The following is a 12,551-nucleotide window of genomic DNA, read 5'->3' as shown; positions in this document are numbered from 1 at the left end:
GCATATAATTTCATTTCTTAGCCTAAATGGCTTCTGCTACACCAAGGCAATTATAAGGATTTCTTGATCCAGTCAGATTTATAATATTGGTTCCTGTCTGGTAAAATCGGTATCTATGTTGAATCGGACTTAATTATTTCAATTGTGAACACGTGTTCTATTAAGTAATTACAAATAACATATGATTTCACATAACATTAAGGACCTTAACTTATATTTTAAAACATTATTTATACAGTGGCTTTCCTATATCACCTTGGTACCACAGCACGCCTCATGTGAAGCAGGCACTCACGGCAGGCCTACAGAGGCCACGATACACGAATAAAGCCTTTACACTTTGACCGACTTTAATGTACCTACTATTGAGGGCCTCTACATACTTCACCGATATCGCATGCGACTTATGATCTTTGATTAATTGCGGTACATATTTGATCGATTGATCCAATTCCTTGCGTTTCGGTAGCCTTCAATGTATCCAATCGAGAGTAAATAGACATCTCCTAGGTAAGCTATGCTGTCCATCCTAGACCGCATAGGCACTTACCATCAGATTGTGGTCAATTAAGCTTTTCGTAATATAAAAAAAGTCGCATGCAATTATCGATGACGTTTGTGGATCCCATTATTCGGATCGGCCAAGAAGGTTACATTATTACATCTTGCTATTAGATAATATCTAAATATAATAAGCTGTAATACAAGTACAAAAGGACGAATTTGTTTGAGCGCTGTATACACTTTCGCATCTTTTTCGCCATTTTCGGAAACAATATTGCAGAAATATTAAAATATAATACTCTTAATAGCAAGACATACTTATACCTAGAAAATAAAAAATTAGGTCGGCGTTGTGTGATGTTACTAAGAACTTTTAATTTTCAAACTAATACAATATTGGATACTGATAAAAAATAATACTAAAAATTACTTTACTCGTCTGCCCTAAAGGCATGACGTAATTCATAAAAATCTGAGTTGAATTGACGGAAGAATGCCCTTAGCGATAAGACTTAATGATAGGTAACTGTATTGTACAGTCATGTACTTTAATCCGTGGTTATATGGTCCATTTTCAAATAACACATGTTAGTAAGGGCACTACAGTGCATCAAATAAAACGACAAGAATTTAAGTTTTTATGTATCAGTTTAGGATTACGTATTGCAGAAGTTTAAAACTAAAACAAGTTATAAGAACTGTTATGTCAATTTCAACCTAGCTTAAAAGGTAAAAATGTAGTTTGAAATATTACGATACACTAAATAATTATGATTCATAGAGGAAAATCCAGCATTTCAGTTTATTTTGTTCCTATTACTTTACTGTTGGACTGTAGCAATGTAGCATCTCCGTACTTCCAACAGGATAGAGGAAATAGTAGCTATCAATGAACTATAATTAAAATGTTCATAATGTGTACGTGTTATTACTTTTGATAGGTATATCAATTCAATTCAATCAATTTAATTCAGATATAAATATTCATACTGTTGTTATATCGCGATCTTTGTTATTATAAATCAAACTGTGATACGTCTCTATATTACGTCAGTGTATTTTTCCTTATAAGGTTTCATTTTTCAATTCAATTTCCTTTTTCATTTCCAATTTAGCTTCCATTAGGACTTATACGAGTTATTAATATTAAATGCATTTTCTAGTAGGTATTGATAGATATCTCACATTTATAGATGGTGCGATCACAAAAACTGATCTGGCAGTATTCCACATTAGGAATGTACCAATACCTACTTGTGTGCCAAAAATAATTCAAACTTTTAAAATCGATTGAGGATATCAAAATGTCTTTCTTGGCATCATTCGTATTATAAAAATGGAGTAGCAAAATATTATATTATTTCAGTCTATCACTATTACAGTCTCGATATATTGTTATATTTTTGGGTTAGTTATTATTGGAATCCAGTCTGTTTTTTAGAAATGTCAGGAATGTGATTAAATGCCGATAATATCAGGTGCGATAAAACGATCAAAGTCTGGTAGAAAAATATAGAAATCAAAGCATACAGAGCTTACAATATATGTTTTAAGACTAGCTACATTCAACATTTATGTACATTTTTGGTAAATAAATAAAAACTTCGCACCAATTCCATTAAATTTGTAAGAAAATGCTATCGTTGGACAGATGTCGTATTTTTAAGTATCTAATCAAATTACAAAACGTTATCTCCTTAAACTAAATTTTATAACCCAAATCTAAATAATAATTAAAATCCATTATGGCATTTTTTGTTGTACACATATAATTTTAAAGTTTACTTAATATCAAATGGGAAACATCACTCTAGGTACGTTAGTGATGTTACATATCTAAATCGGAGGCGATAACTTATCTGCACCAACGTGACGATAAGACAAAAGCTAAAACGAGCCGTAGTATTGTCAAAATAAATAATCTTGTGATTCTACGCTTATGCATCAACGGTTCTTAACGTCTAGAGCATGAACACGCGTATAGTTATAAATCCTACTGGCGTTTCTAATCGTAAATAGTCGTATTGTCATCGCGCACAAAAGTGCAAAGCTTTTACAATCATAACGAACCTCTATCAGTCATACACCAATCGAAAAATACCCTTGGCACCTCATTGTACAAATTCTAAAAAACTGCTACAAAACTGTATCAATACAAAATAGGGAATGGAAGTTTCCGGGTTCACTCGAAGTTCTTGTGCAGGATTTTCTGCGCGGCTTTTATGAGCGGCGTTAGCGTCCGCAGTTCCATAGCGCAGCGCAGGAAAGGATGTTCTAGCAACTCCTCAGCTGTCGCTCTAAGGTCAACATCTACTTGAAGGCACTTGTCTAAAAAGTCCTGGAAGTTTGCCGACAAATTCTCCCACCTCGGTATCTTTGGCCGTCCCACAGCAGCTATCAAGTATAGCGCTCTTAGCGGAGTTTCTTTCATGTACGGGGGCTCGCCTTCTATCATCTCGATAGCCATGATCCCAAGCGACCAGACGTCAACTTTCTTCCCATACTGTTTTCTCGTGACTACCTCAGGCGCCATCCAGTACGGCGTACCTACCATGGTTTGTCGTTTCTCGTCACCGACTATGTTTGCGCAGAAGCCAAAATCTGTGACTTTGACGCTTCCGTCCATGCCTAAGAGTACGTTATCAGATTTGATGTCTCTATGAATTGTGCCCTTGGAGTGTAGGAAGGCTATAGCTTGGAGGGTCTCGCGGCAGACCGCGGCGATCTGTCCCTCCTTCATCACGACCTCTGTCACTACATCTGTGAGCGACCCACCATCGAGGAGTTCCATAGCGACCCATAGATGGTCGTAGCTGAGGAACGCATCAAGGAAATTGACCAGGTTTTTATGGTTGAAACCTTTGAGCACGTTAATTTCGTTGAGAATGAGATCTTTTCTGGACTGCTTCGTGAGGTCGATGTCTTTAATCGCGACCCGCGACTTGTCCTTACTGTCAATCGCCACAAACACCACACCTGTTGAAGATAAATATAGTTTTAAATAACCACATCATCTAGCGATTGGGTAATATGCGTAGTCACATAAATAAATAATTAGATCCATGTAAAAAATTAAAGATCGCCATGTAGGTACAACTAGCTGTTACTGGTCATTGACCCACATAAGTTATGACTCGCATACACGCTTGCGTTTAAGCAAATCTGTTTTAGAGGGACAATGCACATAGCAAGTTATCCATAAAAATGCTCGACTCCATGTCTGTAGATAGGAATGTACCTAATGTTTTCAATGTCACACTCATAATAGCAGTGGCAATAGAGCGCCACAGTGAGTAATTCGTCAGGTGAACTAGATTAGATAAGTGTCATTTGAAGATCTTTCCAGTCTGGTTGGCGCAAGGCAATTTCTTGGACAGATTTAAATGAATTTATTGCTTGAGATTGCACAGCCCACACTTATGCTCTTACAAGGCTGGCTGTCACAGTAATAGGTTAGTCAATGAGAAAGTTTCAATTTTTAGATGCAACAAGCAATTGCAATGTTAGCAATATGTTTTTTACTAGCTAGGGAGAAATTGAGCTGATATTTTTCTAACTTACTAATCCAGTGGCAATGGAAAGTTATTGGACCATCAAGCTGGTCTGACAATGTAATAAGAACAATGCATGCAACCCTAACCTACAACCAGTTTAGGTTCGTTACGTTACGTTACGTTGTTGATGAGAGAGTAAACTAATATCAGATGATAAAACCTAATATTAGAATGAAAAATTAGCAAATTTATAATTGACGAAAAATAAAAGTTCACCACGTCTTGCAAGTCCAATTTGAGACCTTTCGGAATACCGGTCTGATCGCTCAAAACTGAGCTATCAGACCAAACCAACTACTTGTACTCGACCCGAAACACAAGCCTCGATAGCTAAACGGGCATTGTAATCGTGAACTTTTTAGGGCGACCGCGACGTTGCGGACGCTCTTATGGATATTTTCACACAACTATGTTTTTTATTGCTTTTGAGTATAGATTAATATAAAGGGGTAATTCCCATTTTATTCTACAGATAATAAATGCAAACAGTGTGTTCGCCTGACGTCGCTGGACGTCACTGCAGTGACACTGGCGTCACGGAAAAGATATTCTCATTGAATACCTACATGTCATCCAATAAATAGAACATATGGAAGTCGCTTAGGATTCGTTTGCTCCTATTGGTTTACCCAATGCATACCATAATATGAAAGTTTTTTTTATTGTCTTGACCAGCCACATAAAACAGATGCGCGATGAGGGTCGCGTCGGTGCGGACCCTCAGTTTATTTGCCATAAATGTGGGCGAGAACGCCGTTCAAGAATCGGTTTATATAGCAACGAGCGGTGCTGTCGCTAGATCATAGATTCTGCTTAAATCATCTGTAAAGATGTGCAAGGCCTGATGATGAAGAGCCACAGCCATATCTACTAAGAGCCGCATGTGGCTCGCGAGCTTAGTTTATCGACCCCTGCGGCGGTATTATGGTTCCATTTTTATCACTTGTCACTATGTCCGTCACTTTCGCGCTTACATATAGTACGGTCAAATTAACTCAAATTTCACTAAAGTCAGGAACTAATTCTAAGGACTAATAAAATCACTACGGATTGTTTTGTATGGGCTAAAAATCGAACTTTATACAATCATTACTAAATTCACCCCCCCGGAAAGGGGTGAAATCGGCTGAAAATAATGTAATGGTTGTAACTAAGAAGAGAAAAAAGGTGTACTCGGTGCAATTTGGCGTACGTTTTACAACACTTATATCTAAATTCGCACGTGTTATTTATGTTAATTTAAGCTACGGAACAGGTAAAAAAAAAACAACATACAAAAAAATCTATTTTGGCCATTGCGGGTCTGGGGAAAGTAATGTACTCGGTGCAAATTGAGTAAATAATTAGAAAAAATATCTAAATCCAATGTCAAATTCGCACCAGGGTGCGACACCCGGAAAGTAGTTTTTCATGTTTTACTGTCGTTGTACTTCGGGGGAAATTTTAATACTATTGGAAATTGATGCAATCATATTCATTTGATTTTGTTTACATTCGCACCCCATAAAAAATTGGCATTTTTATACGGAACATGCAGTTTTGTAATCAAGTACCAAAAACGTAGAGCAATAAATACACAGAAGCGACAAGCGCGTGATTAGTGGCAAGAGAAGGAACGCGCGTAGATGCACCGACGAAGCACGGCTCTTGAGGCACGAGTAGTGGCATGTACGTACTGCAAAAATAGTATGATTTTTTTTTTCTTTTATACTACGTCGGTGGCAAACAAGCATACGGCCCGCCTGATGGTAAGCAGTATCCGTAGCCTATGTACGCCTGCAACTCCAGAGGAGTTACATGCGCGTTGCCGACCCTAACCCCCTCCCGCCCCTCGTTGAGCTCTGGCAACCTTACTCACCGGCAGGAACACAACACTATGAGTAGGGTCTAGTGTTATTTGACTGCGATTTTCTGTAAAGTGGAGGTACTTCCCCAGTTGGGCTCTGCTCTAGATCTGGAATGACATCCGCTGTGCTGTGCCCTACCACACAGAGCGAGATGACATTCACAATGCCCATACCTCTCGTAAAAGGTTTCTGAGTATGCAGACAGACAGTCAAAAAACCTACGCTCAATGTTTGTTAAATTCGAAAAATCGCGTTTTTCCATATACTTACGAAAACGTTAGACTACTTAGTTCACTCAATGATTGTTTAAAACAATAGTTCCGTTTTAATGCCAGAAGAAAGATTTGTGCTCGTTGCCCGTCAAAAGTGTCAAACAAACTGTCTCGGAACAATCGCTGCGCGTAGGGTTTGAGATCCGGATATCCGAAATATCCGGATATCCGTCAACTATAAGATCCGGATCTAGCGGGTCATAAGATCCGGATATTACGGATCCGTTAAATATGGTTATTGACCTATAACCGAAACAATTTTCTAATGAAATTTATGAATAATTTTGTCATTTAAATATAGTATTTTCATATATTTAAGCAATTCAAATACTAACAGCACATCAATTTTGATAAGTACATCATGTCACGCAGTAACTTTATACAATGAATGCGAATGTTGCTTAATGAAAACATTAGATCATTGGATATCCTGATGACTTGGGGCTATAGGCTCAAAACAAAAGCGACCTGGAGGCCAAGGCTAGGAAGGAGAGAAAATTGGTCTGATAATCAACCACTAGAATATCTCCAAATGAATAGGGCTAAGATGGTCGGCTCTTTATCATTTGTCATGAAGGGCATAGTGACAAGTGATAAAAATAGAACCATGCTGCCACCGCAGATCGAAAAGAAAAGACCTACCTAAAGTAATCGGGAAGAGGAGATAGATGTTCGAATCCAAAATGCCCTAAGATGCTCAGCAGCGCTTCACCGAGTTCTAGTATCCAAGCTGATCAGAAGACTGTCCATGATTCAAGTCTATAAGACAATAATTAGATTTTGATGAATGGCATCGGTAAGTATTACACTTGGACTCTGAATCAGAAAAAAAAGAACAAGTTCTTAGTTAAGAAGACGAAATTCTGGCGGAATATTCTGGGACCTATCAGAGATGAAGATAGAGAAGATGAAAGCGTAGGAAAAATAGGGAGCTAGAGTAGCTAGTTGCGGCACCCAATATAATTAGCGAGATTATAGCCGCACGACTTCGCAGACTTGGTCACTTGGAGTGGACGGGAGAGAATCGGGCTGTGAGAAGATAGGAGCGATGTAGCCCTAAAACGCCCTCGGAGTATCCAACTAGCGTGGAGTGGTGCAGAATAGAGCAGAGTGACGTTGTACTTGTGTCAAAGGCCAAGATTCTTTTTGGGTCACTAATCCAGTGAAGTAAGTAAGTATTGCTTTCATAGTTAGTATTTCATGACGAATGAACACGAGGTGAGGCATTGGATGTATTTCCAACTATGCACCAGCTAATCCAGATATAAACCCTCCTTATTAAGTACGGTTTTAGAGATAACATTATGTTAGCTATTATAATAATCAAGTAATCATTTAAAATTGGTTGGGATAATATCATTGTATTAAAACATAGTTAAAAACGTTATTTCTGTGTTATCTAAATCCGTTTATTAGGATTTTATTTTGGTGGATATTCGAATAATTAGAATATCACAATATTCTAATTGCAAACCCTACATATAGTAGTGACACCCAGTAGTGACACAAATAGGTAATGTAAATACTGCGAGGAGGATCTTGTTTAGGAAATAATCGGACAGACAGACGGACATGACGAATCTATAAGGGTTTCGTTTTTTGCCATTTGGCTACGGAACCCTAAAAACAGAGCGATCGAGTATATTCCTTCAACAGGATGCTCTCTTACAGCATATAAAAAGGGCTTAACAGACCCACATTGGGACCAATTTACCTGAATAGCGACCCACAAATGCTAGATTCTTGCAACTAGGCTTGGCGAAACAAAAATGATGGACCAGCGTACACCTCTTTGTAGAAAACCCTTCCTGATGCTAGTCTCAGCTGCAAGGAGCTATTGTCTTGCAAGTGCAAAGAACGCTGTACAGGGTGTGGGTGAGTAAAACACGGATTTAAATACACTATGCTTTGCGCATGCGAAGGTGCATGCTCTGGGACAAAATATCACGTAAAAAAAAAATTGTTTAATTAGTGTGTAACTTTAATTAGCTAGATCCGGAGTAAATTACAATAAAACGATCTCAGTATTCTTAATTTTCATAATAATACTTTTATCGAAAATATTACTTTACTATAAATATCGTTCAGCAAGTTACCTTTACTTAAACATCATTTGCCTTGCAAATTGTATTGAAACAGCCATCCGACTCTTGGTGGTGTCATCCGGTATGGAACAAAAATAGTGTAATTTGCTTGTTTATAAACCGATTTTCAAAATTTTAATGGAATTTAATAGCTTGCTAATGTAGCATTCATATCTTGATACAATATTTTCCTGTAAAGTTACTAGTAAAGTTGATGAAAACAAAAAACGGATTTTTTTTCGGGAAAATTTAAATAAAACTTAAAATTTCTCGCAAACTATGGTACTTACAAGGTCAAATGTATAAACGATAATGTAGCGCATTTAATTTTGCTTTTTATGACACCCCACACAAGCTTACATGTGATATACTTTCTGTGGTATACGCAATATTCTGAACACGGCACCGGCCATTTTGATGACGTCATAACTGGTGACTTAACCACGTTAGAAACTGTCTCCCGATGGTTTTTTTGTCAAAATAACATGCTTAACAACATACTAAAATATGGTGCTGGTTTCATCAAAGGCACCTTTTGGGCCCTATATGACCCTAAAGGAAGCGCCTTCATACCTACTCGTATAACATTTTTTTATACAATCAAACACATTTGAATAAGTAGTCGATAAAGCGGTCAAACACCGATAGATTATTAATATGTTGTAACATGACATCACTATTTTTGATCTCACATAGACAATTTACGCACAAACTTGCATTTCATTTTTGGTCGCACTTTTGAAGTTTGACAGTCGTTCTTGATATCCTATTTCTATGTATCCGGATCCGAAAAATTGTCGGATATTGCAAACCCTAGCTGCGCGCTGCGCTATCTCCCCGCCCCGCGCGCCCCGCGCCGCGTGCGGCCAACCACCTTCGCTTGCAGTTCGTTGCGATTAATTCTATTTACTTTTTGACAAACTTCCGGTAAAAAAAATCTATTTTTTATTTAGTGCAAATGTAGTGTCTTTAGATAAGTACCGTTTTTAAAATTTTCACGTCTCTCTTAATTTCCCCCGAAGCACAATGTACAAAATAATTAAAAATACATGTTCCATAATTTGCCCAGGCGTGCAAAGTTAACTGAATGTTTATAATGCTTTAAAAAGCTTAACTTGAGATTGCACCAACCGACTGACTTATCCTCGAGCCGCAATCGAAAATAAAATTTTTTTTAGGGTATCATACATTGCACATCTTTTTAATTAAGATATACTATGCACCAAGGTGTTCTCTATACACTACTTAGCTTGAACCCAATAGCTTTTAATTTACTCCAAAATTACGGCACTTTATAGTTTATACCTAAAATTTAACGGTCTTCCGTACATAATAGAAACGGTGCAACTCGGGGGAAATAATCTAGTTGCGCCATCTAACGAATCCAAAAAAAGCACGACTACACGACTTACTTCCATACTTTTCGTTAACTTGACTATACTAATATTTGTTAGAACGTGACAGGCATGGTGACAAATGATAAAGAGCCGACCATCTTAGCCCAGCTGGTTTATAACTTATAAAAGGGTATTTTCATCCCCGAATTTACTGTCTAAGGGGGAGCAACCAACGTTGCGAACCAATACGAATTTATTAAGGAAGAAGGTGTGGGAGTCAGTTTGACGAATTTATAAACCAATAATAATTATTTGTTTTGCAAGTGGGCAAACTTGTGTAATAATGGTTTTTAAATCAAATTCAATGTGTTTTAAGGAGCAAAGGGCATCGTGAAACAACTAGGTTTTTTTTTTACTTTTGGTGTTAATAATGTCTTTTTCATTTCATGGTACCTATTTAATTTAATTTCATGTAATTATAAACCTGTTATTTATTTATTAGTGTTGTGTAACCTCATTGTCCTTATCTCTACCTGTTAAGCTATTGCAAGTAATGATGACAGTAGTTGCATAAGAGAAGTAATTGCAGTGGGATTGTCAATCTTAACAAATTCCTCATTAACATTTAATATTGCTCATTAAGTAGAATTATACACATGATTGTTGAGCCATTTTGGGTTCTAGCTAAATTGGAAATTTCGTAGAGTAAGTATTGAACAACCCATTTTGATAGGACCCTAAATGGGTCAACAGTTGTGTTGTGTGATAGTACACAAGGCTTGTTTTAATTAATTAAAATTTATTGGCAATTATGGAAATAATCATTTAACAGATACACTTTAAATTGAAATAATATCACTGTACCAGTGTGAAAATAGACTGTTTGAGGGAAATTAAATTCTATAATTTGATAAATACAGTGTAAATTCTATATAGTGACACTCAAGACATTTTTTGATGCAATGGAGTTTTCGTTATATAGAGAGAAATTAATACTAAAGTAAATCAAATATAGCCAACAAATGTTGACATTATTGGGAGTGAATAGTTGTATCGAGTGACATTATATGGAGCTTAAACTGTATATTTCGTTATTAACTACATTGCCAAAGTAAGTAGACAGTTTGCTGTGTTCATTAATGGTTAAAAACTACTAGGTATATGTTTTTATGCTTCATAAATAAAGAAATCAATAGTTGTGTCTTATCTTTAATTATTTATTTATTTGTTTATGTTAAGGAGAACCAACAGCTTTAAACTTACAATAGGACAACAAGATTAATACAGAAAGCCAATTACAGGAACTCACAAGTAATTAAGGCTACCCATTTAAGCTGTAACATTGGAGACAATGTATCTGGTGATATTTTCTTTTATTAAGGTGGGCAAGCAATTGGTTTTTTTGCTTAACCTCTTATATGCTGGAATGTGGATCCGTGCAGTAAGTATTGAATTCTAATTCATAATTAATTAGCTACTACCGTGGATCCGCGTTCCGGCAGATGAAAGGTTAATCCAAACAAAATCCAAACCAGCATAAACCTGGAATGAACCCAATTCAAGTTTTTGGTTTGTCTATTCAAGTTAATTCCAACTATAATATCAATCAATGGAATGTGATAGAATTGATAAAGGTAATTTGTTTTGTTTGTTTATTTTATACTTTTTCAGATTTCAATTGAATCATAGCATAGGTTAGGTTAAATACAAAAAGTATCCATATTATAACAGGTTCAGACATTCATACAGGAGGTAAACAGATTCTTTTTTGTTGGTTTAGAAAAATGATTAAAAAAGACAAACAAAATTTGGTATAAAACAGCACCCAAGGGGCTACAAAATTAATCAAAATCCAGTAAGAAAAACAAAAAATATTTACCTGAGGCCCCAGCACCAAGGTCTTTAACCCTTTCAAACCTCATGTAGGGATCATCTTTATTACAAATTCTCTTCAATTCCTCATATATTTCCTCATCAGTTAGAGTTGCATTTACAAGCTCTTTTTTCCTTAATATAGGGCTCTCTTCTGCCTCATGCCCAATGAGGGTGAGGTCTTCAACTACAGCTGTGAGGTCCATCATGGCATCTTTCTTCTTCATGCCATGCTTGGTGGGTGCCGCAGGCATGGTTTGCCGTACACCATAGGACTCGCTTTGCACTTCTTCCTCGCTGCTCTGCCCGAAAGACAGGTCAGAATCTTGACTTTGGTGAGCGTTTTTCTTATCTAATAACTTTTCTATTTCTAAGTCCTCTTCTGTGATGGCTTGCTCCGTCACGAACGGTTTGAAGGGCTCGTTGGGCGCTTTTTCTTTTTTGATGGTGTATATGTGGAACTTGACCGCGGCGGCAGCCGCGTCTGGGTTTTCATTTTGCTCCGCGGGAGTGATCTGTGTGTTTAGCAACCGCTGCCACGATGTCGGGAGTCCTTCCAGCATCCCTGTCTCAGAATTCTTGCTCACATGTATGTGTTGTTTAACGTTTGTGGGCATACCGATTTCCGTAGCTCGCTCCTCTTTTGTGGGTTTGTTCTTAGCGAACAGCTTACCGAACACTCCTCGACTCGAGCGCCCCGTCATCTTGATTCAGTCTTTTTAACACTTATCAATCACTAGACCATTTCAATATAACGTCACTGTACACTTAAATCTAAATTCTTTGCATGATACATTTAAGAAATTACTTAATTTATCAACCAAAGGAGTGGCTTGCAATCACGAATGGTACTTATCACGTATCTGTCAAATGGACAACTGGACAGCGTCTTGATTCACGCAGAACGTATAAACAATTAACGCCGTATCAGAATGTTACAACTAGGTTTGAGACTAGTTAAATACAGTAATCTTATTAATATTTTGTTAATTTATGTACCATATGAATTTTTGTAAGCATTACTATTTAAAAATACTTTTATTTTGCTTTGTTGTGTTGCAAGTTCTTGGCGTTCAGTACT

General features: G+C 37.0%; 1 protein-coding gene across 1 annotated transcript; it reads right to left on the bottom strand.

The window, feature by feature from the left end:
- Positions 1–2,099: 2,099 nt before the first annotated feature.
- Positions 2,100–12,348, bottom strand: LOC133522703 (serine/threonine-protein kinase PAK 3-like). The gene is made up of 2 exons (XM_061858119.1): positions 11,478–12,348; positions 2,100–3,480 (listed from the first exon to the last, which is right to left on the bottom strand). The coding sequence occupies exons 1-2, from the start codon at positions 12,172–12,174 to the stop codon at positions 2,687–2,689; spliced, it is 1,491 nt and encodes a 496-aa protein (XP_061714103.1). The 5' UTR covers positions 12,175–12,348; the 3' UTR covers positions 2,100–2,686.
- Between the last annotated feature and the right edge of the window lie 203 nt (positions 12,349–12,551).

The sequence above is a fragment of the Cydia pomonella genome, chromosome 11 (assembly GCF_033807575.1).
Source record: "Cydia pomonella isolate Wapato2018A chromosome 11, ilCydPomo1, whole genome shotgun sequence".
NCBI classification, from domain to species: Eukaryota; Metazoa; Arthropoda; class Insecta; order Lepidoptera; family Tortricidae; genus Cydia; species Cydia pomonella.
This window is presented reverse-complemented; position numbering and strand designations above follow the sequence as displayed.

Coding starts and splice junctions, on each gene's coding strand:
- LOC133522703 (XM_061858119.1), bottom strand. CDS start 12,174: ATGACGGGGCGCTCGAGTCGAGGAGTGTTCGGTAAGCTGTTCGCTAAG. Junction 3,481..11,477: donor CCTTGGTGCTGGGGCCTCAG/GTAAATATTTTT, acceptor TATCTTCAACAG/GTGTGGTGTTTGTGGCGATT.